Genomic DNA, 25,592 nt, shown 5'->3' on the forward strand with positions numbered 1-25,592 from the left:
ACCAGTGCGGGAATGTATGGACATGGTCAACTACATGTGTTGCTAGGAATATGCAAATTCGAGGAAATTTTGAGAAATTATCGTTGATTTTTGTATACTCATACCCAAAATCGAGCGATTTTTCATAATATGGTGCGGAAACTTACACGAGCTCAGTTGAGGAAACCAAACATATATTCCCATACTGCTCCCAACCCAGCGAACAAGTCAACAGCTCCGATACGCCACCAACTACTGCAGTTTCCATACAGTGCAATATCAACTAGAACTCAACAGATTCCCCAACAACTTGTCGAAACAATCGAAACGATGCCCTTCTATCCATCTGCTCTTCCCCGATTAGTCTACAGCTAGTCTCTCCTTACCACCACTCATGAGATTCAATAATAAAGACTCCGAGTTCAGTACCTACCCCCACACTTATGAACCTCCTATCTATCTAAGGCCAGCCGTCATCACTACTACCATCTTATTTCGGCTAACGGCCATATGATGCGATATTTCCTTTGCTGCATCGATCCTCCTCAACTCCACAAAACCGGGATTATTCTGGATCGCCGAACCGATCATCTTCGCCGACTCCATCTCACCTGAGGGAAACTCACTCATCATCATCATCATGATAACAATAATAATAACCACTGGTGAGTCTGGTTTTGGTATGATGATCATACTCTAGTTATCGCCTAGCCACCGGATTGTGAAAGCAATTATTAGATTTCTCTAATTCGTTTCGCTTCAGCTTAAACAATCCTCTGCGAACAAAAAAACAACATTTTCTGACAGCGACGACGCCAAAATGCTGCTGAACAGAATACTAGAGTAAATTCCCTCCATTGGAGGCGATGTCCTACCCTGAGCCTTGATGATGATGTTCTTCTTCATTTCCTGCGCTTTCAAAACCTGGTACCTCGCCTGTTCGGCCTGTTGCAGGGCTACTTGCTTCTGCTCGACAGCACCGGCGTACCTGAAAATTCCTATGGTGATGATAACACAATTTCCTCCTACTCTGGTGAGAAGGCGAGGTCCACGATGGCAACATCGTCCAAAATCAAGTTGAACTCACGCGCGCGTTCAACCAACTCTTGTCGAATACGACGCGAAACAACCTGCCATGAACAACAATTGAAAAACAGTGTATAAGAAAATACGCACATGCACATGATTACATATATGCGTTGGTGACAATATGAAATCTTTGAAGAAGTTTTGGTAAACTTTTTTTGGTTGCTGTGTATTCTATCCGAACTTTAGAGTAAACTTATATGATAGTTATTAAGAAAACTCGTGGAGAAACTCATCTGAGGAAAGAGAAGAAATATTCCAACATTGTCAAGTGCTAGCAGAAGACTCTACCTCTCGCTGAGTCACCAACTCAGAAGCATTGAACTGAGCCACGACAGACTTCAAAACCTCGTTGATGATGGAGGGCAACACCTGGTAGGAATAGAAATATCCACCCATTAAAGTTGATATCCAAACACCTTCTCATCGTAGTCAGTGCCGACGTAGCGGTAGATTGATGGAAGCTTATCCTCTCGAGGGCGACATAGTGTTCGTAGGGAAATGCTGACCATCTGCAGATCCTTCGAACCAGTGAGGGAGACCTACAGCAAACGCCCAAGTCATATGCAGCAAAATCGATAGTCGGGTGGCTTACCAGAGTTCTCGGCTTACTCCTGATATCAAAATTGATCGGTCGTTCGAACCACGGCATCATCACGTGAGTGCCCTCACTGTAAAGATTCTCCTTCAACCCGCTGATCCTGGAAAACTTGATGGCTCGATGTCCAGCATCGACTGAAGAGAGGAAAAATGATATGGACCACAATCGGGCCTAATCTGTATCTTCCACGAGGCAACCTAAGATACCCCCATCCTAACCTGTGCGTATTATTACCATTAAAAAGGCAGTTCTGGAATGCCCACACCGATCCGCCGATCCCCACCGTTCCAACCGTGATCGCCTTCGCCAACTGCGGTCCAATCTTCGAGAACGCTTCGGTGAATTTCTGCGACATTAACCAGCAACTGTACGGATGAATATCAACCTCGTGTTCGATGCGATATTCAACGTAAAAAGCGCGCGCCCAGATGATCGACGCGTTTTTTCGGAAAAACGGTAAGCGAGATCGCAGTCGGCAGGATCGTGTTAGCATTGATTTGATGATGACGGGCGTCTTCAGTGGAGTTAAGCAGAGCTTGCAGAACCTCAGGGACTCGGTTGGTGGCCCGCCCACGGTGAGCCTATTGAGGTTAGCGTATCTTGGAGGTTGACCATGCAAGATACAGATTAGGTCCGATTCCTGCCTTCGCGTATCTTTCTGTCTGTCAGCCGACACCTGATTCTCGAGACACCAGCCAGCTCAGTCAACACCCTGGTGAGGCCCGCGATATGTTCGAGGAGTTCCATGCAGCCCTGATGACATGCATCGACCATCGCATGAAGTTCCGTGCCTTCATCAACATGTGCGTATACACTCCTCCGTCTACTAAGGAGTCCCTTGGTCCTCCACGAGATACTTCGCCTGTGCTGAGGCTCTCCAGAATTGCTGCAAGTCCCTTCGGAAGATCGGCGCTCCTCGTAACTACGATGGAGTCCCCCCACAGTCAGCGGCCGGCCTCTCTACCTTGCCTGAGAGTACGCCTCATGCTGCCACCAGTTGCTTGACTACGGTCCTTAGATACTCTTATTCTGATGAACCCTATCATGGGCTCGGTGACGATCGAAGCCGCTGAAGACTTGAGGGAGATGAAGAGGAAGGTGCGTCCATCTACTGGTTGAGCTTTAAGCCTCTCCCTTGCCAGATTCGAGACAGGCTCGTTGAGATCTCAACCGATGTCAAGAAGCGTCATCGAGACATGCATTCCTGCCACGGCGTGAGTCCCTGCGTCCATTCATTATCATTGAATCGATATCTCTATTCCTCCATCGCTCTCTCTCTCGTGAAGTGTATTCCCGGTTTGGTATCACAGTGCTAAGGCGGAGTCTTCGTCCGCCTTATGCTCCTCCTCATGGTATCAACAATCCACTGGAATCCCACCGTACTCGATATAAGTTGTGGTATTGATCAATGCATTCATCGAGCAGTTGCCAAGAGAACGCTCAGGCCCTTCGCAAGGCCGAGGCTGTGTTCAAGCGCCACCAACAAGAACTGAGTCGGCTGAGAGACCGTCTGCAGCAGTTATACGAGACCTCTGGTCAGCGCGTTCAGATGGACCGCCAACGTGTAAGTGTCTCGGAATGTATCTGATCAGTGGCTCTGTTGATAAGGTCTTTGAGAGGCTACAGAAAGTGCAACAAGATAGTAATCGATCTGCTAGGGATGTCTCGGAAGAAGTTGAGATGCTGAAGCGTCGCCACGCCGTAAGTTCGAGCGGATGCATGTCCCTGAGAGGCTTACTCGTTTTAGATACATTTCGACGCGATTTCCCATTTTGTCGCCGAGCTCGCTTCTCTACAGCGCAAGATGGATCGTCGTATGGCCGATGAGCTCTCGAGGTTGCCCCTGGACTTCAGAGGCTCAGTTGAGGAAGCTGTGGTGAGTCAATATTATCGGGGAAGTTTTTGCAGCAAGATGTCAGATGACGTGCCAGTCGGGCCCAACAGCTCCTCGTCCTGCATGGTTCTCCGCCGACTATCAGCCTATCATCAGTCATCGCGATCAGTGTCTCATGTGCTACCCCGCGCTGCAGTCGGCTTACCTCGTGCTGGAGGCTCAGTAGGACAGAGTTGTCAATTACTGCATCTCCTTGTCGCCCTCAGTGCGAGCGGGAAGGATCAGTTCACCGAGTACAGGGCGACTTCTTCTTTCGTCGGTCAGAGAGACGGAGAGCTCTCATTCGAGCGCGGTGATGTTATCTTCGTTACTCGTAAGTCTTCTGGCGTTGATATCGGCAGGTGCTTGTCTTCAGAGGACACTGGACTGTGGTGGACTGGGAGAAATTCACGGGGAGAGGTAAATGCGGGATTAGTTTACATATCGTAGCATCTCGATTATCCGTAGAATTCAGTCGATTGTGCCAACGGTCCGGTTTGGTTAAATGACATCCTCTTTTCAGTCCGGAAGGTTCCCGTCGTCCTACGTTAGCATCTACGCAGTTGGCGTCGCCATTCCCGAGACCGAGGATCCGAATATCACCTCCGTGCATCCTGGTAAGAACCTCTTCTCTCTGTGCTGGACTGCCGTCCACTAGGTGGCCATCCCCTGGGAGCTATCACGCAAGGCGGGGAGGCGCTCAGAGGCCTGCCTGATGCGCGACCGCCTGTGGCTGTAGTAGGGCGATTCCTTACAGCTGTGTGCATCGCCTTCCTTAGGCTTCCATGCCGCACGTACCGATGTCCAGCAGGGAGATTCATGTGGAAGCTGGAGAGCAGTTGGAGATATTGAGTGAGCCGATCCCTGGTAGCGATTTGGTTAAAGTAGGAAATTGTTGGCCTCCTCGTTGGTGCACAGCTTTGTCGAGGTGAGGAGAGTTCGAGATGGTATGGTAGGAGAAGTCCACATGAATGTCGTGATGGCTCATGGAAATTACCAGAACTCCCCTGGGAAGCGACGAAATTACGGTCTTGACCAAATCACGGTAGCCGTGTTCGTTTTGGGAGTCTCCGATCTTGTGTGCTTCAGATCATGGGTCCTAAATCTGGCACTTCTCCCAACCTGGCTAGAATGTCGCATCCCGGCGCTGGAACTCACTCTCGTTACGCGACTCCGATGAGGGTGCCCACGATCGTCGAGGAAGATGACGAAGCTGCAGCTAAGGAGGCGGAGAACATGTCGGGAAACATCCAGAGGACACAGGAAGACCTCAGGCATGAGCTGCCTGTGACCAGCGGCCATCAGCCAATGAGTACTGTCATTTCCTTGGCGGAAGATGACGAGGAGTCGAGTGAGAAGAGAAGATGTTCATTTTAAATTAAGTCACTATAATTAAGTTGGCCTCAGCCACTTGCATAACATGCAATGTGATGATAGTATGAAGTCTCATGTCCGCTCAATTCTAGCCCTCCTTTTTCAGTGTCGACAACTGGTAGGCTTTGCGTTTGATGTTAGAAGGGTGGGGTATTGTACAACAGATGATTGTCGAGAGAACAGTTCTGGTGAACTGCGCTAAGGGTAGAAAAATGTAGGAATCTCGATATATGGCTAGTGCATGACAACTTCTTCCCGAATTTTTGTTACTGGTAGTCCAAGGAGCTATTTACATGGACTAATGAGACGAACTAACTAGATTAAACCCCACAATATGGATAGCACTCACACACACGATCTTACCTGAAACCTGTATGGGGGAGCGCCAGCTAAGGACCCTTGGTATTACTTCATTTCTTTCCGATCTTGCCTGCGATTGGCAGAATATTCACTTGAAGTCCTCATTCTGCAGGACCATTATGTGCATTCCAAACCATAGCACGAGTAGACGTTGCATATTCATGACCGTCACTTTGGCATGAGAAAACGCGAGCATGCGTCGTTTCAAATCGTACGGAATGAATACGACTTTTGGTTTCTCTGTACTAAGTGACTTTAGTGGAGTCAGCGACCAGCGCCCGGGATATGTTTTGGCATAGTACGTTACAGTGGTGATACATTAAATTCGGACCTTATAGGCAAATGCGGCCACCGTGGGAGACCCGGGAAGCATTCGTTTCGCCATAATATCAAATTTATTAGGAAAAATCCTTAGCTACTTCCTTCCGTTTATGGCCGAACAAAACTTGAACAAGTGTGATTCCCATGCGGAGTTGTGTAATAACAGACTTTGTACGATCAAGATGCCCCCTGCAGTACTGATTAGTACACAAAGCAATGTAGATTAGAAACAAACGAGACAAGCATCACAGTTCACTAAAGCGGAACTTTTCATTCCATCTCTTCGTCCAAGTCTATATTATGTTCCTTGCAGAAGGCGTGAATCTCGCTTCGAAGCTCTGGCAGTGGCTCCAAATCTTCGACTCTGATCAAGTAACAAACTCCTATCATCTGATGATAATCATCAACACTCAACGAGAACACAATTCCATCCAACACCCGATTCAATCCGAAAAAACATTAACGATGTTCAATAACCAATTCTGGAGTTAGGATCAAGTCCAAAACCCATTCTAACTTGCGCGATTCGTTCACCGAATATCCCGACTGATGGGAATGCATGATAATGCTAACGACCTTGAAGCGCTCGGGTAAACTCCTAACACCCTGGGAGGCCGCTCCAAGGTTGAAAGGAAATCCCCAACCGGCCCACGCTCACTTCAATGGCTCCCGAGTGAAAGGGTCATGATCGTCCGACATGATAACTCGCACCTAACATAAGAACGAACTCCCACCCAATCGATAGAGAGATTCACTCACAATATGTCTCCTGTCCATGATCTGCCCAGAGCCCGGCAACTTCACAGGATCAATCATCACCTCTGCCATAATCGGGTCCAGATAATTATCAGGTATCTTTGGTGCGAAAAAAGGCGGAGCGAAGCGGATTATTTCAACGACCTACCTCCACACTATCCATGGCTTCTTCGCGCTTGGCTGCAGTTTCATTGAGGTGCTTCACAAAAGCTTCGAATTCGTTGAACTCGTCACCAACCAACAACCGTTCGCGCCTCAGAATGGTCACTGCCTGAGGAAACACAAGATCGAGCAAGACGAGCAAGATTCAGCTCCACCTTATTAAAAGTCTGTGGACTGTAGTATCGCTGGTCGTCAGCAACTATACGACTGATCTTCTCCATCCCTCCGCCTCGTGCCAAATAGACGTACCTGATTGGAAAAAATACCTTCACCAGGGATCGAACCTGCGACCTACATCTCAGCCAATTTCCTCAGCAAGTCCTTCGGATCGAAGTTGTACCTGACCGAATATTCTTATGCTACCACAACGACTCCAATTTACTCGTTGAAGTCGTAGCTTTTTCCCTTCAGTTGAAGGCACTTCGGACCGACCAGGCGATCAATACAGGGATCAAGGCACGATGTGAGCATTTGTTCCAACACCACCTAGGGGCATTGAGAATTCAGAACAGCGTTCCGGCGAGGCACCCAACCCGATCATCCAAGATGACATTAGCAGCTTCTTTACACATGGCATGCAGAGTACTGACGGTCTGATGACCCATGCTCATGTACTGCTTGCAATGAGCCTTCGCGTCCGTACGAGATCTTCGATACCTGACCAGCCGGGTTCGATCCCGGCATCTGTCATTTTCCCTACATATCTTCGCCGTTAACCTCATCCTCCTCGTCAATTCCTCTTTCGACTGAATATAACCACCAATAGTCATCAAATCACATGCTCCTTTTTTCTCACCTCCGAGCCCTGCCGTCCCCTCCATAGGTTCATCACTGCTACCAGCAGCTTGATCTAAAAGTTTCCACAGTCCCGACGGAGCGAAGCAGAGCCAATGACAACTTACGTGATTCATGCTTTCGTATGGCTGTCAGAGAATCCAGTCCCTAAGGAAAGATGCAACGCGATACCACGAATTGCGCACGCCCTAGAATTTCAGATCTGCAAATTTCAAAAAATTTCTTCCGCTATCATCTCCTATATTCTCATGAATAACCAGTAACCAAACCCGACCACTCGGGTAGATAGACGGCTCAAATAGCTCGCCATCGTAGACTTGATGTCGCCTCCGAGAATCGAACCCGGGATCTCCGTTACCTCATCGAGAAGATAGGTAGTATCGTTCAAGAGCTGGTTAACGAATTTGCAGAACTCTTCAGATTGCTCGATTGCGAAGGTCTGCAACTGAGCTCGATGCTTCGGCAACGGTAGGACCTGAAATACAGAATCAGTGGATTTCTGATGATCAGTGCGGAAATATATATGTTTGCTTTCCTCAACTGAGCTAAGAAGTTTCCTTACTAATCATAGAAGTTCATATACGAGTCTGAGTAAAAAGTAGTTGAGTATCTCCCATAATTTCCTCAGAATTTCCATTTTGGCACCAGCATGTGTGGTTGACAATGTTGACAATTTTATCACACTACTGATGATGGAAGTGATTTGCGAGAGAATAACCAATAGAAAAGTTGCATAAGATTCCCACCTGTTCGAACAACTTCTGTATAGGTATCCTCAACTCGAATTTGACGTGCATCCTGATATCATAATACGACTGCTTTGTTTTTTCCACGGCAGTGAAGACTCTGAAAAATGAAACGTTTCGCGACTCTCGAAAAAGACGCGCAAGAACGGCCAAATGATGAAAAAAAGTAACGAAAGACAATAACGTATTCAAGTATCAATGGAAAAGTTTACACTTTTAGTATGAAGACCACTCGTAACAGAAACACACTCCACAACTCATAATATGAACCGCATTTTCTACACGAATGATCCAATGCAGTTATGGTTATAATAAAGTGGGAAACCCCACCAATCGTGAGAGAACATTGATCCAACCAGATTGGGAGGAATCGTGGAGGGCCTAGAACGTTGAAAAATGCGTTCCTCACCTGATACACGCCGGGACGATGTTTTCCACGCAAAAGTCGGCATTCTCTATTTGGCGAGCATAACGAGGCTGCTTCGAAAGCGACTTCAATACCTGAGGCACAAAAAAATTTAATGACATAAATTATGAAAAAGATCCGCGCGAAAATTCAAACCTGCTATACCACGAATTCCAAACTTCTCACCTTAGCAGCTTGCCCTCGAACAGAAGGGTTTTTGCATTTTTCCGACCCCAGGGTCCAGATCACGAACAGCAGCAGCAAATCACAGTCAAGACCGTTAAAGATGTCACCACGGTTACCACGATTCGTTTGCTCAACGATCTGAAAGAGAAATGCTGGCGGTGGGATTCGAACCCGGGACCTCTGACCTTGGAAGTGTTCCGATAGTAGTGCAAAACTTCCACAATATCGTCGATGATGCACGTCGGCAGAACCTAGCAGAACATATCAGAAGAATACAAAAAAGGGCGGAGCGAAGCTCACCGCCATATCATTCGAAAGCTTCACGCTTGAATCATTCATTATGTTCAGTGAATACACACCTTGAGGGATTCCATCTGAACAGGAATGATGTGTGTCTTAGACCGTCGGACAAAAGGTTCCTTACTTGCAGCCGGTTTCGCCTTATCCGGTATATCGTCTGGAATCACTTTCACGAGAAATAGAGACATCATGAGGTTGATACAGTGGGCCAGGGATTCTACGAACCTTGAACGATATGCTCCGTTGAGGAAATGTAAGATCCGACAAGATAGCAAGATCTCTCTCACCTAGGAGAGTCCACCACCGAGTCGTAGCAATGATATTCAGCATATCCATCTGCCATAACTAACAACAGCATAAATTGTCGCGCGCCACAAAATTATGATAAATCCCTCTTACGATCCATTTTATGTTTTTGATGGAAAACTGACGCGGCCATCAACATCGTTTCCGCTTCCTTCAATGCTGGACAGACGAAGATATGCAGAGCTTGCACGGCTTGCCAGAATATCTAAATTTTATGCTACCATCACACCTTCAATTAATCTCACCAGTATTGAAATTTTGTACTTGCTTTTCTCAGCTGAGTCGAAAACTTTCCGCGCTTATTATACGACTTCATACACGGATTTGAGTAGAAATGTACAGAAACCAACAAGAACGTCCGAAAATTCCTTCCGAATTTTCATATTGTCAACAACATATGTGGTTGACCATGCGCATACTTTGCCACACTGGAGCTCACAACTAATCCCTACGATTCGTTCGATAGTTACCGATGCCGACAACATATGGTAAGCACACGAAGAAAGGATCAAGTGATGAATTTGTTGATGCACCTACCGACCTGAGATACGAATTTCGAGGCGCGGTGAAGGTCAGGCTTGGGAATCTTGGCGATGGTATCAGAGTCGCCCATCTTCGCTTCCTCCTGTAGGATACCCATTATCTGAGGTAAATCAATGGTTTTCGCGCCACAGGAAACGGCTTGGGTGAAAACCGAAAATACAAAAGGATAACAACTTTAATGTTCTTCGGTAAAATGGCACGTTTTTCTGATTCGACACGACTGAAAAACTAACAAGAGAGACTCTTGTTAGTTTTTCTTGAAGAGACATTCCAACGTTATTAATAACGCGTTGATGATCTCAATACATACACTAGACGTGATGCAGAAGATAGGCCACATTGGCAGAAAGTCGACAAAGTAACGACAAACACGAGCCATTCCATCATTTTCATGAACAAGTTATCGTAGCTAGTGCGAGTGATGAACATGATAGTCCATCTTCTATCGTTCATCTAGAAATCGCTTATGGTTTATAGACGACAACCTGTCGGACTTGTTTCGTATCTTACCGTCTTAACCTCTGGATTCTCCGAGATCATCATACTGCAATCGATGTCGGCACTCTGTTCCAACTTGATAGGCAAGCACAACTCGAATATAATCCACGCCGTGTTGAGGCCACATCCGGTGGACATAACCTAAATACAAACAGAATCTTTCACCCCTTGGTGTACACGGTGCACCCTACGCCTTTGATCTTCGTCAGCATCCCTTGAGATAAAAGACGAAAGCGTTCAAGATTGCCATCTGAAAAGAGGCAAAGGATGGGTTCCTCCGTTTCCGTACCAAACTGTGGGGTACAATGTAAAGCAAAGCGTTATGCAAAGAAATATTTCCAACGCCTTCAAAATTTGGGAGTTCGGAAGTCAACTTGAAGTAATATCTACATGATCACATTGTGAATGCATTGACGATGTTTAAGAAGCGCTCCGTTGTCTTCAGGCGTACTCTCAAATTGTAGAGAGCAAGCTAGATATGCATAACTGTGTTGTTCGCACTGTAAATTCATCAACCTAGGAATCTTCTAAAGGTATGGTACGATTATTCTCCATATGCATGTCCATGACTAGTGGTCGAATAATAATCATTTGCTCAGAATGGTCCAATCCGTGATGCATGGAATTCCATGTAGCGTTCGAACAACGTTTGCACTCAAATATTCGTCAACAGAATGCTGGAATGCTCTCCAATTCGATACCGAACGATGGTCCGACTCACGGCCGTTTCCATTCATGAACACTTCTATCTAACAGATTATCAAACAGAAACTAAAACAGCAGAATATCACGAAAATATCGGCGGTAGTTGATAATTACCGAGACAGACCAACCGATAAACCATCGATACGAAGAACAATGAAATTGTTGACAAATTCCACGCTAAGCTTGAAGGCGACTCCTCATGGTGAAACGCGCTCACGGACACCTACGTAATTGACTCGACGCATCTTGCAACTGGTCAGCCAAAGCGGCACCATTCGGGGCGTTCTGGTTCTGCCAACCTATGGTCGCACGTTGGGCGGAGTTGGTTAGAGCAGATGCTAACCATAGGAGCACCTGACGACGGACAAAGTTCATTTTCTATGGTGAAGACTAGCACCAGTACTAGTGAGGTAAATTGCGCTGTGCCATTAGCACAGTTTCCTTCTGTTCAATTACGAAAGATACATATGACTCTGTTCATCGACATCAGTATAAACTCGAATTAGAATTAGGTCTCAAGTTAATCCGGAGACCATTCCCATAACTCAGAAAAAGGATGACGAAAAAGAAGGAAATACTCAACGACTCCTTGGCAGATATTATCATTGGTCGGTCGCTGACATCAGAAAGGCAGACTCGATTGACTTTTTTGAATTCCTGCTATCGAGAAAGCGTGTTTCATCATATTCACCTCGCCGTCATCACGACCAGGACGCTAATGCCTGGGACAAACATGATGTCGCTGGCTGAATCACCGATATCTTGGTGCGTGGTTGTTTAGGGCAAATAATCACACATATATACCCAGAATATATCGACGAATCTACTTAGCATCATGCTGCTCTACTGATTCTTCCTAGCACCGAAATCTGAAGACGGTGACTCGTTGCCAAGCTCCGACATTGCGTCGAATTCGCCAGCGTATACCATTCATCTGAGCAAACCTGTGACTCCCATAGGGATGAGCATTGCTTGAAATTCGATTAGTAATGATCCTCAACGAACAGTCGGCAGAAGCAGAGCCTCCAAGCTGGTATGAGACGGAGCGTTGTCTTGCATCAGAATCATTCTCCGCTTGGCAGACCCAGGTGGTGATCAATCCAGGGGAAGAAACACCTCACTTCGTATTCCGCAGGACCCTGCAACGTGTGCGAAGCTTGGGCTACTCAGGAAGCACCATGGTTCTCTCATGTCTCCGAAACCTTCTTAAGGCCCTCGTGAACGTGCGCAGGACAAACTACCCTGCCCCATATGGTTCCGGCCCATACCAACGATATGATATCATCAGCCATCATCGACCTTGCTGTCGTCTGAGTCGATCATCGGTCGAGTCCGCCGAGCGTACATTGACTCTGTTCATAGGATCCTCGAGAAATCAACCTTCATGATTACTCGAGCGCACTTGAGGACTTGTTCCCTGTGGGTTGAGGTCCCTTTCGAACAGCAAGTGACTTCAAAGTGCTCAGTATCGGGTTTTGCTGCCTTGTACAGTCCAGTCGGTCGGGTACACTTTCTGACGCGATCATCGATGTAGTTCGGAACAGTCCTATTCCTCGTGGTGTAGACAACAAACAATGTCGAGAGTAGACTCCCCCACAGACAGCTCCTGGATGGTGGTAGCATACTTCGAGATAGAAGACAGTAAAAGCTGCAAGGCCATGCAATATCTCCTCCGAACGGTTGATAGGCTCAGAATGATTTTATTTTGGACACTACCATTACGGCATTCCGCTCGAGGTTCGATCCATTGCGTTACAGTGGTACGCGAATCCGAGGTCCTTGTTCGCACGATAGGAGTACGACACCACTATCGTACGAACAAGGAGTCCGGCAAAAGATGATATGCGTAACAAACTGGCGCACACAGCCTCGACTACCGTTTCCCCCATGAACAGGATTACCGTCACCATGTAAAATGGATAGTCCGAGCTGTGGAATCAAATATATCTCTCCTACCTTCATTCGAGTTGCCTGGTTCGCTCTCAGGGCCGGTTGAACGATCTGCAACGTCTGGTCGATAACTGCCGTTTGTTGCGCCCGAACCTGAATACCCTCGTATGCGATTACAATGCAATGCTAGAAGCCTGAAAAAGGGATCGGGGAAGTCTCAATAAGTCAACAATTGATCTAGGAACTCTAACGACTTCATGATCCGTGTTGGCCAAACGTGATTTCCTATACAAAGTTGACACCGGAAGCGCTAGCTTACCGTATTGATCTGCTGCCCAAGTCCAGCAAGTGACATGCGCGAAATGTTGAAATTCTGCCGCTTCACTGATTTCGGCAACTAAGAAAGATGCTTTCCGTATCGCACCTCTCCAAAATCGTGCCCTACCTCCTGAGGATCCAACAAGTTGTGATCGATTGCGCTTGGTGAGAGCATCTTGCCCAGAACGGTTGTTGTCTGCAGATGATACCTATCACAATACAATATGCAGCGATCGCATTTCTAACTGTTTGCATCTACGCATTTTTGTTCTGCGGTGGTCTTCGATCGCTGGGCATCCTTGGTGCCGGAGGAGGCTCCGTGTACCAAACTGGCAACGATGTCTGAAAATATCTTCAGGTCGTCCGCGAAAGATACGAAACATGCCCGATAAGCTCACAACCAACTCAGCGACAACCTTTTGCTGTTTCATCAGCATACCAAGCTTAGCTGCCTCAGACACCTAATAGAGCTTCCATCATCCTTCCCCTATCAAAACCCCGCCATACCGCTAGACACTGATGAAGACTATGGCCCCGTTCCTGGATAATCTTGTTCGTCCAACTGCCTACTACAGGTAAAACCAGCGGTGATAGGGCCTGAGATGATATAAAATATCTCTCTCGATCTATTCCAAATCTAATGCGGCACTAAGCACCTATAAGTAGCCTTCTAAAGACGCTGGATCGTGAGCAAACATATGTGGCCGAGCTGGACCGAAACGCATCAAACAAACTTAGGAATTTACCAATGCCAATTTCCCCAATCCTCATTATCGCTACGCCCATCACAGGTCACACAGTTATGTCCCTTTCTCCCACCTCCGTTCCTCCGCTATCATTGATCTCCGTCACCAACTTCACCAGAAGCGTCATCGGCATCTGCCCAAGGTTAACCTGAGATACACGACGACATTCAAGTTGAGTGATTCAACAAAACATGCAACCCATAAAACGATCCTAATAGTCGCTCGTATCTCAAGCAAGGCTTGATGCCTCTCATTATTACAAATTCCGCCAACTTCGCTCCGCTAACATAAAGTTCAGTAGCCGGCCTTCCGAAAAGCTCTGGACACTGCAAAACCATCGATAGATATCTTATATGAAATTCGCGCAGAGGTTTAATCTGAGGATGAATACATACAGCAAGGATCGAACTAGACACCTGTCGAGGACTAAAATCCTGTCCAAAGACTTCCAATAGAGTATTCCAATCTTCCAATTTTCCCAACCTTCACTGATCTAGCGACGCTGTCCAAGAATATTAAAGTCTGCCTATACTATTAGCTCGCTAGAAGACTACACACTCATTCTCCCAGGAAAACAATCGTCAATACAACCGCGTTGAGAAATTGTAAGATTGCAAGATACCAATTTCCCTACCGCCGCCTCATGTATCTTCTCCTGCAGATCTCCACGATATGATCGATTAGCCTCATCCTCAATTCTATTATAAACCTCCACCATATATGTCAACTGCGCACCAAGGGTATTCAATTGGCTCAGGCGAGCGACGAAAACTTCGTCAAGCTGAGGAAAAAGAGTCCACAAAATTCGATATGCACAAAACTAACGCATGCAAAATACAAACCTGGGCAAATACGCGCTACTCAATATAGCAGATCGTAATGCTCGGAAAACACGTCGTGTTTAACACGATGATCGGAAATCCAAGAATCATTCTATTTTTATCCACAATTTCGAACCAATACTGTTGCATTTTCTGCCAGCGAGACAAGGAAAAAATTTTTCGGATTGTTTCCCGGTTTTTCTTAAAATCTTCGGAATTTTCCAGGTACCCAGTACAGAAACTCCTCCGAACACAAACGAAAGAGGTTTCTCTCGATACTCCAAATATTACAATATCCACCCTTAAAGGGCCTGCTGTCCCCTCCACTACAACCAGGTCGAGATCCTTATGGGAAGCCGCAGCCTCCGGATCAAGCGTAACTTTGAGCACTCTCGTCAGGAGATGCTCTGTACGGGTAGAGAGATCCATGCTCTAGAAGTGTCAACAACAACTGGACAAGGTGCACATTTTGAACCCGAGTTCGATTCCCCGTACAGACACTTTCAGTCGTCTTCGATCTCTCGCTGGCATAGTATATCCACGATTTGGCTATCTTCTTGATAAGGGATATAAAACTCGCGTGAATAAGTACTGTTCTGGCGTAATCAAGAGTATTACTCCCGAAATATATTTCAACCCAGTGTAAAAATTTATGGAAAAAAATAAATTATCTCACGAAAAATCCAAAACTCCCCATGATTTTCCGGAAATAGACGAGGATAACACATCCCAGACTATCGTTTACGGGCAATAACACAAATCGATCACACGATCGATATCAAGTCGGAAAATCGCTACAATAATATACGATTCACTTGATAGATCCGTGAATTTCAATCAATGACTTCTTCGTCATCAGAGAACAGGTCGTCATTTTCTATACTGTACCTGAAAGCTGACATCAAACGCGCACAGGTTCGATTCCGGCACCCTACACATAGGAGTCGATACCACCACAAAATGCAGGGATATTTTTCGGGTCGATAAAACGACTGAGATGCCCCACCGGATCGTCTCGCGGTACCAATTGTAGCCTCGAGAGCGTTTCCTCAGAGAAAAAAGGTCGAATCTGGCGAGGAAGTCAAATCGATCACGCGATCGATTTACCCACAATGCTCCAAAATTGCTTGCCAGCCCAGTTGAGATTCGTCACCCATACACATCCAATACGCCCAGGGTATCGACCCGCTAGTAATTTCACTACTGACTTGGTCGAAGGAACCTGAAGTAGAATAGGAACCCCTATGTGATTGAACTCCGAAACCAAACGTATTATACGTTTAAGGGCATCCAATAGACAAACGATCTTCGAGGGAATAGTCAATAACTCGGCGTAAATCCATGATTTCCCCGTCAAAAGTTTTTTCCGATTTTCCCAGAATTTTCCGGAAAATTTCTACATCGAAATTATTGTATCCACATCCACTCATATCGGCCAATACAGTCAGCTCCTGGGTCTCCTTCTTCGAACCCTCATTCACCAACTTCGATATACATCTTTCTATGCAGTACACAAGATACCTCTCATACCTAATGTAAGAAGCGCGCGCCCTGATGATCGATTTTATGTTCATCCCAACACATACTCCAGTAAATTTGTTTGTCGGGGTTCATATAGGCGTGCTCTGAAGACAAGAATCGGCCTCTTCAATTTATCTCGTCCACGGAGGTAAAGTGAACCTTTGCGTCGCTCCGCCGAAATTGAATCTGGATCAATGCCACGTGGTGGGTGGCCGATCCCGAAAGTGGTCAACCGCCACGCTAGAGTATCTACAGGAAAATCGATCACGTGATCGATTATAGTAAGCCCGAATCATTACGAAATCAAAGGTTCAATTCCAATACATGTATGGGAGAATACTCTAGCGGAGAAACATTTCCATAACATGTCCTCTTAAAAACTCGATAGAGCTCCGAGTCTTGCACTCTTGCCCTACCTCGCAATTTCGCAAACGCCGCATCCACCTCCCATCCTGATGCCTCGAGGAACCGTCGGCACTCCGATTCGGTCGGACATACTTGGCCAGTCTCAGCAGCAGTCTTTTCAATGCGCGTTTGCCTGCAGGAAAATTTTCGGAAAATTTTCCAAATTTCCGGGAAAATACATTTCAAGAACCCTATTCGTTTCTTCAGTTTCAGATATCTTTTGACCTGACATGCAACCTGAGTCGTCGGTGATCCGCTTCAACCTAAGATACGCCTCACTCACCTGATTTCCTATCACGAGCTTTGCCACTGGTTAAGCTATACTCGAAGCTGCACGGATCTGATCGATGCCAACCTTATGAAATTCAATCCATGCAAAGATCCCCAAGGTATCACGAAAACTATTCCCACTCGGACTTGAGCTTTATAGTCAAACCAGGTATAGCAATCTTCACCGCGCCATGAAATTATTACGACGCATTTTCCGTAAAAAATAATTTTTCTCCCTACCATTTCTGCCTGGTAAAAAGTCGCATTTCTTCACCGCACTGTTTAAGAAATCTTCCAGTTTCCAGATATGGCGAAACCATACATCATGAAAAGGGTTCCCTGAACGATTATACCGACCTGACAAAATCGATCACGTGATCGATTGTGCTTGTTCCACCTTACCCTTGAAGATCCTAGTTACAACACTTCGCGCACAGCGAAGATTCGGCAGAAGATATTTCATGACCCGTTGGACCGAAATGTCTTTTTGGTTCTCCGGCGGAGCGATACTTACAATACACGTTATCGCACTGCCACGACCATTCGGTAGATCTTCGACTGTCCAAAACATATAATCCACTTCAACCTAAGCGACAAAAACAGGATGAGAAATTCCAACCCCGTCATCAACGAGTGTGACGAGTACAAACCACTTTCAATGTGCTATAAACTGAAGACCACATCCGATAAATCAACAGAGTATAAACTATCTTCAGAAGAAAGAGGTACTCCAGTTCCATCACCATAACAAACAATTACGTCATCTCCTATTTTTCTCACCCGTTTTCCCACTCCCTCGAAAGATTCTTCCGAGGTCGTCGCCACAATTTGCTTTCTTTTATCGATCAGGGCTCGAACCAAATCCACATGCATCTTAATCCGCGAAAAGTACTCATCCTCAACGAACAAGCTAGCGTAGTCAGTAGTGATGCTCGTATCTATGGCAACAACAACCATGCGATAAAAAACTTTGGTTTCAAAAGTGCCTCAACGCCACGAATAAGGCACAAGTCAACTCATCCAACTCATCCACCCGGATGTGATGAACTGAACTGATTGCCGAACATAAGATGAGCTTTTATGGGCCACAGTTCGTCTCAGGAAGCCGTCGTGTACTCTCGATGGCACAGATAAATGCAAGCCATTGAATTCCCACCAAGTTGAATACGTCAAGCAATTGATTTCAGAATCTGTGTTCGGTAGTAGCAAGTTCGTTGGCCTCCCTTCTAATACGGTGGAGGCTCATGTGTTCAACCAAGACCCTGTTACTGTGATCTTCCGTATATGCTGTGGCAATGTTCAGGAGTCAAGCGGAGACAGTACTCAGTAGTCGAAGATATTTTTTGAGATGGTATGTCAATCCTGAAATTGTGGTTGACCGCCAACCAGCCTGTATAGCTCGGATATAATGATACCTTCAGGGAATCGCAGTCAATTAGAGATTCCAAAACCAATCTCAGGAACTGTAGACCATAGGTTAGTATAAACCCAAGGAGCATTGACTGATTTGCTGTCACTAACTGCACAGCTGCTGTCACTAACTGCACAGCTGCTGTCACGAACTGACTCGCGGAGACGATTCACAACTCACGACTCGTTTTCTAGCAAAGAGACCAGGACGATGCTAGGGAGCCAACTGTTTGCTACAGACAGGCTCATCTGTGGCCAACTGATGTTTCATGGTGAAGTCGTGAGAGACCCATGGCGATACCGATGAAACTTGCTTTTGGATACACAGGCTCAAAACCGAATCCGTTCTCGCCTTCAGATGGTGACATCTTCCATTTCACATTCGTGCCACCAACAAAAGGTCGCGAAAAAAATCGAAATTACATCAGTGTTGCGTCCGCACGTACACAGAAATCGCGCATACCTTCTCAGGCTGAGCCTGATGCCTCATCTGACGACTCGGAATTCAAAGTCAGCTTGTCCCTATTTTCTCAACAATGGTAGATGTTCCGCAAAGAGCGCGCTCTATCCCACTCACAGCACCAACCACAGGGTGATGTGAGCTAATCCGTTATGATGATATAGAAGCGAATCTTAGATTCGGAATCTAACTTACCATCATCATATGCTATCGTGGTGATCGGTTGGTAGTAACAACCGTCAATTCTAGACATCCACGAGCCAAACGAGCCCTCCTTTAGTTCCCGCCACACTCTATCACTATTGAAGCCGTCAATGAGCTGAACCAGACGAAGCTTCGTGCCGCGTGACTGCTTTTTAACCTGAAAAAATAGGAACCGGCATTTCCAAACTAAATTGCGAACCGCATATTATTCTCCTCATTCCAACACGACATCTGCCAGACTTCATCACAATGGTAATTTCAATTCTAGGTTGAATTCTTCAGCAATCACTTGTCATTCAAAAGTGACGAGACTCCGAAATTCCTCCACAGAAAACTCCCGAACATCCATTGGGACTAATGGAGATGAGATTAAATCAACAAAAACCCCAAAGGCTCGAGGAAAAATTCCTTCTCGAATTTACCTCTTCCTATCAAGAGTACATCACCGTGTTATCAAGCAGTGATCTTTCACCACAGAAAAAATCGAACAACCCAGAGCTATGCGGAAACTCTCCTCAATAATTATATAATTATATATTCAATTTTCACCAATCGGAGAACCTCATGGGCCGTCGAACAGAGCAGACCTCGGAAAGATGTATGATACGGAGCTTACAGAAATGTGAGATCCCCGACCAGCAAAAACAGGCTCCCATGTATCCACTCTTCCAGCGTCACTTAAAGCAACAGCGTATTTACTTCGCAGCCTCTCAGGTAAGGCTTTCTGGATCTGACCAACACGGCAAGCTGAGAACCTTTCACAACAAAGGGAGATACCATATCGATTTCACTCTCGCCAGTTGTGACGGTATCATACCTCTGACCATCACCACTCGATAAACGTCGCTGCCTATATTGACACTGAATACGATATCTGAGCGAGGCTGGCGTCAACTCAATATTCACTAGCCTTCTATCTTTAGAGTTCCTCATAGGTTTTTTGACACTCCCAGTGATATTAGTACAAATGCAGTAACACATATAGTGGCATAGTTCACGACTAGCACTCATTTCCCGAAACCATAGACACCATTCCCGTTCATTGCTTAGTTCGGCAATTTCCGACTACAAAAAGTGTGATAGATGCCGTTTTCACAGCAACACATAGAAAAAGCGTGTCGGGTTCCCATCTCGACTATGCTACAGTCATGATGGTTACTCAACAAATACTTCTAGTCTACCTCTGCATTTTTCCGACGATATTGATATCCCTACGAAATGCATGTATCGAGCTATTGAGAATGTGTATATGCAGTACAACGCTCATCCACACACTTGCGAAATTTCACTGAGCACTCCGCGAGTCACAGAGGAAGCCTATCCCCTTACGTTCTATCAACAGATATGATAGCTTGCTTCACTGCCCGAAACCATTCTTCACATTCTTGCTCATCATAACTGCCAATATGTAAAAACTCCAACTCCGATGGTGCTGGCCAAGACGCTGATTCCGACGCTACACCTATAACAACAACAACAAACGGAAATGTACTCACCAATGATACGTTTTAGTCAAAAAACCTAGTCGTAAAAAGAATAATACTCAACAGCTCTCGGTGACACTGGGCTATCGCTTCACTTACAACGGCATCGCAGTACCGACGGAATTAATAACTCCTCATGAGTGCAATTAGAATAGATAGACCCGCTGGAGATTTGCTCACTATAGTTGCCGACAAATGAAAAACATCAAAGGACTCCTTCATTCGTCAGGATATTCCCTCACGATGAAGTTGTGTATCACTCAGTCAACCTCCCGTTCTCCCACAAGTGGACACGGAGTAAATACTGTCGAGATGATGTCATATTCATTCATTCAGCTCACATAGAGAATTTCACATTTTGCATTAAATGAAACACGAGTGAAACTCCAGTATACCCTACTTGATGAATCATATCGCAGGATCACAGTTTTTTCACTCAATAGATTCCAACATTGGTAAGTATAATATACCCCTTACTCCTCCAGAAGGCACGCAATACCCTAGTTGTGACATTTTGTGATTAAACAGCCACTACTTTTTCCCTTCAAAATCAAGTCCAAAGCAGTGCAACGCTACCTGCCCCCCCCCCCCCCCTACCTACCATCATCAGAATGCCCTCTAACCGGTGGGGGTGGCCATCGAATGACAAAGGACCAGACTTCACCATAGCCGTCCTGAGGTACACTTGGACAATTTCCTCTTCCTATGGAATCAATCTTCAACTATATTGTTCTCGATATACAGCGCTCATTGGTTATGAAAAATTATAGAGCAGGGCCCTTTTCAAGTCGGCGCCCTGTCATTCCTTCACACTATGAACAACTTCCGAGAAGAAAATCGATAGTAAATCAACATGAACAGTTTTATACATTTCCAACCTACTTCGGACTCACCACAATTGATGACCCGATATTCACAATAAAATGTTATTTTTCAGCTTTTCCCTTCAACATAATACTAAAATGATTCCCATATACAAAACATAGATTCCCATTAGCCCCACACAGAGCTCAAACGCCATTTTCATTGACGTATTAGGAATTCCTGATCTGCGCACACATCAAGAGGACTTACTTCATCATTTTCCTTCGCCGTCCACATCCCCTCTACCGCAACCCGACCAAGGAAGACACTTTGCCGTGGTTGGTGGTGCGCTGCTGTGGTGAATACTTTTAGCATTGGACCTTCCAACGTGACATATCTGAATAATGAGAAATTGCATTCGGATATGCAGAGAGAATACTATTTCCCTAAAGGATCTGTGTGAAGCACCCTAGTGATATGAAAAACACTATTGAAAAATGTATTTTACGACTACTGCATATCACCGCGAATATCGCCTTTTTCACAGACTATGACGTCACTTCGCGGGAAACGGCTGAAACTCCAGTGTGAAGCACCCTAGTGATATAAAACACACTACTGAAAAGTATATTTCACGACTACTTCATAGTGCGTTTTTTCACAAAGTATTACGCCACTTCCCGAAAGACGGCTGAAACTTCAATGTGAAACATTATGAAGTTGCGCCTCCACTGTTAGCAAGCGGTGAATGCTAGAAATCGGGAATCGGTGCGAAAATATATGCACATGGTCAACTACATGTGTTGCTAGGAATATGGAAATTTTGAGAAATTATCGTTGATTTTTGTATACTCATACCCAAAATCGAGCGATTTTTCATAATATAGTGCGGAAACTTACGAGCTCAGTTGAGGAAACCAAACATATATTCCCATACTGTCGGGAATCGTAACAATTTCCTCCGAAATTTTGAATTACCTCTCCAACCACTGTGTGAAGTAAGCACTGCTCTCTTTTAACAAATACCTACAACATCATCAAAATAAGAATATGTCGATCCACACATAACACTAGTGGGAAAATATGCACATGTTCAACTATCGAAATTTCGAGGAAAAATTTAGAAAATTTCCGTTGGTTTTCGTACCCTTCTACCCGAAATCGTGCATTTTTATAATGTAGCTTTGGAGGCTCCTAAGCTCCGCTGAAGAGAGCGAACATATACTTCTCCTGTGCGAGCTCTATGACAAATACAACTATGTCACGAAGTGACTCCAAAACGAATATCGTGATGAACGAATAATATTTTTACCATCGGCGGACCTTTTTCCCTACAGAAATAAAAATCTATAAATATGTGTTCATTTGAGTTTCACGACCCGTTTTACGTGAAGTGGCGTAAAACTCGGTGAAAAACGCGATATTCGTGGTGGTATGCAGTAGTCGTGAAATGTGTTTTTCACTAGTGTTTTTCATATCACTAGGGTAGTGAAACTCTATTATTTTATTCTTTCCATACGTTTCTATATCAGACGAATTTATCCTTAAAACTAAAACCACTCCCTCCGTAGATTTCCAATGACATACCCTTGCTTTCGGAATAGTGACAAGCCCAGTGACGTTGGCTTCCCTTCATTAGCTGCTTCCACTGAGGAAGGATCCCGAGCAGCTCCACGATCAGCTGATGTCAACATAGCCTAACGACGATAATAATACAACTCTTTCGAGGCACGCGAAAAATGACAATTGAAAATTTTTCATCATACCAGCAATTCAAAGAATTTTACCCCACAGTTATATGCTAATCTACTTGATAGTGTACGTGTTTTATAACTCCCCCATACAACAACACACAACTGAAAATCCCAGGCTTTTGTACGCGACCTTGCGTAATATCGTATTAGCCAGGATAAAAATGTTACTACCGGACAACCTCCCTAACTGAGATCGATTCGTTTTTCCATGCCCAACAGTTATATACAATATTGGAGTTTCACCCGTTTTACGCGAAATTCACTGCTCACATGCGTTTTTCACGAAGTGAAATGTGAAACTCCATTATACAATGGAGTTTCACCCGCGATATGAAAAACACTAGTGAAAAACATATTTCACGGCTACTGCGTAGTGTGAATATCGCGTTTTTCACCGAGTTTTATACCAGTTCACCTTAAACGGGTGAAACTCCAATGTAGTAGCTCAAATTGCATGTACTCCTGCTGCAGCGTTTGTGGGCAACAGACATAGTATTCCAACAATGCCATCATCATTTCGATTCCACGTTTTGCTACACTTTTTGTAATTTATCAACTTCAAGGAAATTCTTTTTTTTTCTGGCGCTTTCTACCAAACCATCCGAGCAGTATGAACATAGTAGAAACAATATTCCCAGGGAAAAAATTTTGGCGAAAAATTTCGAAAAACTTCAAAAACTCAAACATCTTCCCAATAATTTCACCATACTTCCTCAGCCATCCTTTTAACATCATTTGGGGTTGGCGTGGTAGAGCTGCTGAGCTGAGCCGGCCGACTCGGTATCGTCACTGGAGAACTACTAGCTGCATATAGGTGGCTAGGCACCGACATCATCGAGGTAACAGAACTGAGTGAAATGAATAACCATACACATACAATGCAATAAGTTTCCGCTTGTTATTGTTATACGTAATAACAATAAAATCTATAGAACACAATTCCCGATGAAAAATTTTCTGAAAAATTCGGGAAACGACCAAAATAATTCCTCAGGGCTTCTTTCAGTGCACACGACTAGATGTCTCTGATCTTCATACCACCAACGCAGTTCTAAGTCAACGAAAAACCCAATCCTCAAGTTTGGAAATAAAAATATCAACGACGACAGAAATTTACATTAGCAGATGCGTAACAATATAGTTTGTGCAAATGTGAACAATGTGCGTTTTCTATTCCGGGATTAATGATAGTGAACAACTTGTCGCTATCATAGTCTCGAAAGGTTTCCTTTTGAACATGTTCATAGCAATGTGAACATTATCCCTGCGATAAATATAGTTTCAGATCTACTTTTCATCCACCTTGCGAGATCACCAGCATTCTCCACATTTTCATATCGAATATTTCCAAAATTGGGAAAATCGGGCTACCGCGCGCCACAAAACATTTCCCATACCCATTTTAATGCAACTCCGACATCCGTAATAATTGAAACTATACTTAACTACCAATACTCCATCATTTCATCGTCGACAATTCTCCTTACGATTTCCATTTCTCTCAGCAGAGTTACTATCCAACTCGTCGTCGTCCTCATCCTCCTCAGAGGCCTCTAGCCGCCCTTGTTCACGGAGTGCTCGAACCATCTGATAGCAGAACAAAAAATAACAAAAAATTAAATTTTCGATACCACAATTCACCCAAGTCATACCATATAAATCGTTCCACAAACCACTTCTGAATAAAATCTCACACGGAAGAATTTTTTCCGACGATTTTCAATCTTCAATCTTTCAATCTTTTATCAACTTCACGGTGAAGTTTCACCACCCTAGTGATATGCAAAAAAACACTAGTGAAAAACATATTTCACGACTACTGCATATCACCGCCAATATAGCCAGTTTTTCACCGAGTATTACGCCACTTCACGTGAAACGGGAGAAACCCTCCTAGAACAGTCGTCTCGGCAATGTGGCAGAAAATATACATATGGTCAACTACATGTGTTGGTTAGAATATGAAAATTCTGTAAAAATCTAGAGAAATTATTATTCCTACCCAAATTCGCATATAAACTTCTAAAATCAACAAGAAAACTCCTAAGCTCAGTTGACTGACGCCAACATATATTCCTCCAAAACTGCGTCCATACCATCCCGAAAAAAAAAGAAGTTTCCTTTCTCACAACAATACGCCTAATCTCATTATTCATCCGAAATTACAATTTTTTATCAAATTTTTTTCATAAAACTCCCCCCCGTAGTACCTGCATCTCATTATAGTGTCTTCTGCGTTTCTCATGAAACTCCCTAGCCTTGCGTGCCCTCTCCATTTCGTCTGTTGCACCATCTGCGGTCGTAGCAGAAAAGTCTATCGTCAGTAACCCCGCATTGTTTGGAATACCTTCATCCTCATCGGGTGAATTCTTTACCTAAATTCTTCCAAAATCAACGATTCGCTTCGCTTTAATATTTATGTATATTCACTCATGGGGATTTATTACCATTTAATGGAGTTTTTTCGACAACAACAACAACAACAACAACAACAACAACAACAACAAC

General features: G+C 44.8%; 5 protein-coding genes across 5 annotated transcripts; 1 reads left to right on the forward strand and 4 right to left on the reverse strand.

Annotated features, from left to right (window-relative positions):
- Window positions 1-339: 339 nt before the first annotated feature.
- Pmar_PMAR004714 (Prohibitin-2, putative) lies at window positions 340-2,021 on the reverse strand (the record flags this gene model as incomplete). The annotated part of the gene is made up of 8 exons (XM_002785020.1): window positions 340-408; window positions 466-590; window positions 855-967; window positions 1,009-1,109; window positions 1,357-1,437; window positions 1,485-1,607; window positions 1,661-1,800; window positions 1,901-2,021. The coding sequence occupies 8 exons, from the start codon at window positions 2,019-2,021 to the stop codon at window positions 340-342; spliced, it is 873 nt and encodes a 290-aa protein (XP_002785066.1).
- Window positions 2,022-2,169: 148 nt separating this feature from the next.
- On the forward strand, window positions 2,170-5,131 carry Pmar_PMAR004715 (hypothetical protein; the record flags this gene model as incomplete). Its single annotated transcript, XM_002785021.1, has 15 exons — window positions 2,170-2,241; window positions 2,336-2,469; window positions 2,520-2,641; window positions 2,685-2,764; window positions 2,809-2,880; window positions 3,111-3,230; window positions 3,275-3,367; window positions 3,414-3,542; window positions 3,586-3,722; window positions 3,767-3,901; window positions 4,092-4,156; window positions 4,198-4,274; window positions 4,319-4,423; window positions 4,629-4,890; window positions 5,055-5,131. 15 exons carry the CDS (start codon window positions 2,170-2,172, stop codon window positions 5,129-5,131), a joined length of 1,680 nt encoding a protein of 559 aa, XP_002785067.1.
- Window positions 5,132-5,864: 733 nt separating this feature from the next.
- On the reverse strand, window positions 5,865-10,430 carry Pmar_PMAR004716 (ubiquitination factor e4, putative; the record flags this gene model as incomplete). Its single annotated transcript, XM_002785022.1, has 22 exons — window positions 5,865-5,958; window positions 6,253-6,305; window positions 6,354-6,449; window positions 6,499-6,621; window positions 6,668-6,761; window positions 6,808-6,852; window positions 6,895-6,998; window positions 7,046-7,169; window positions 7,213-7,258; window positions 7,309-7,362; window positions 7,415-7,454; window positions 7,585-7,782; window positions 8,054-8,153; window positions 8,463-8,554; window positions 8,646-8,783; window positions 8,831-8,896; window positions 8,946-9,019; window positions 9,070-9,170; window positions 9,233-9,290; window positions 9,345-9,456; window positions 9,793-9,894; window positions 10,305-10,430. 22 exons carry the CDS (start codon window positions 10,428-10,430, stop codon window positions 5,865-5,867), a joined length of 2,040 nt encoding a protein of 679 aa, XP_002785068.1.
- A 5,142-nt stretch (window positions 10,431-15,572) lies between these two features.
- On the reverse strand, window positions 15,573-19,879 carry Pmar_PMAR004717 (Phosphatidylinositol transfer protein CSR1, putative). The gene is made up of 14 exons (XM_002785023.1): window positions 19,820-19,879; window positions 19,659-19,772; window positions 19,034-19,199; window positions 17,749-17,906; window positions 17,371-17,554; window positions 17,209-17,325; window positions 16,982-17,038; window positions 16,878-16,935; window positions 16,710-16,831; window positions 16,359-16,542; window positions 16,173-16,302; window positions 15,884-15,994; window positions 15,708-15,841; window positions 15,573-15,660 (listed from the first exon to the last, which is right to left on the reverse strand). Exons 1-14 carry the CDS (start codon window positions 19,820-19,822, stop codon window positions 15,606-15,608), a joined length of 1,593 nt encoding a protein of 530 aa, XP_002785069.1. The 5' UTR covers window positions 19,823-19,879; the 3' UTR covers window positions 15,573-15,605.
- Window positions 19,880-24,548: 4,669 nt separating this feature from the next.
- Pmar_PMAR004718 (hypothetical protein) lies at window positions 24,549-25,360 on the reverse strand (the record flags this gene model as incomplete). The annotated part of the gene is made up of 2 exons (XM_002785024.1): window positions 24,549-24,671; window positions 25,295-25,360. 2 exons carry the CDS (start codon window positions 25,358-25,360, stop codon window positions 24,549-24,551), a joined length of 189 nt encoding a protein of 62 aa, XP_002785070.1.
- Between the last annotated feature and the right edge of the window lie 232 nt (window positions 25,361-25,592).

This window comes from Perkinsus marinus, assembly GCF_000006405.1.
Source record: "Perkinsus marinus ATCC 50983 genomic scaffold scf_1104296934246, whole genome shotgun sequence".
NCBI classification, from domain to species: Eukaryota; Perkinsozoa; order Perkinsida; family Perkinsidae; genus Perkinsus; species Perkinsus marinus.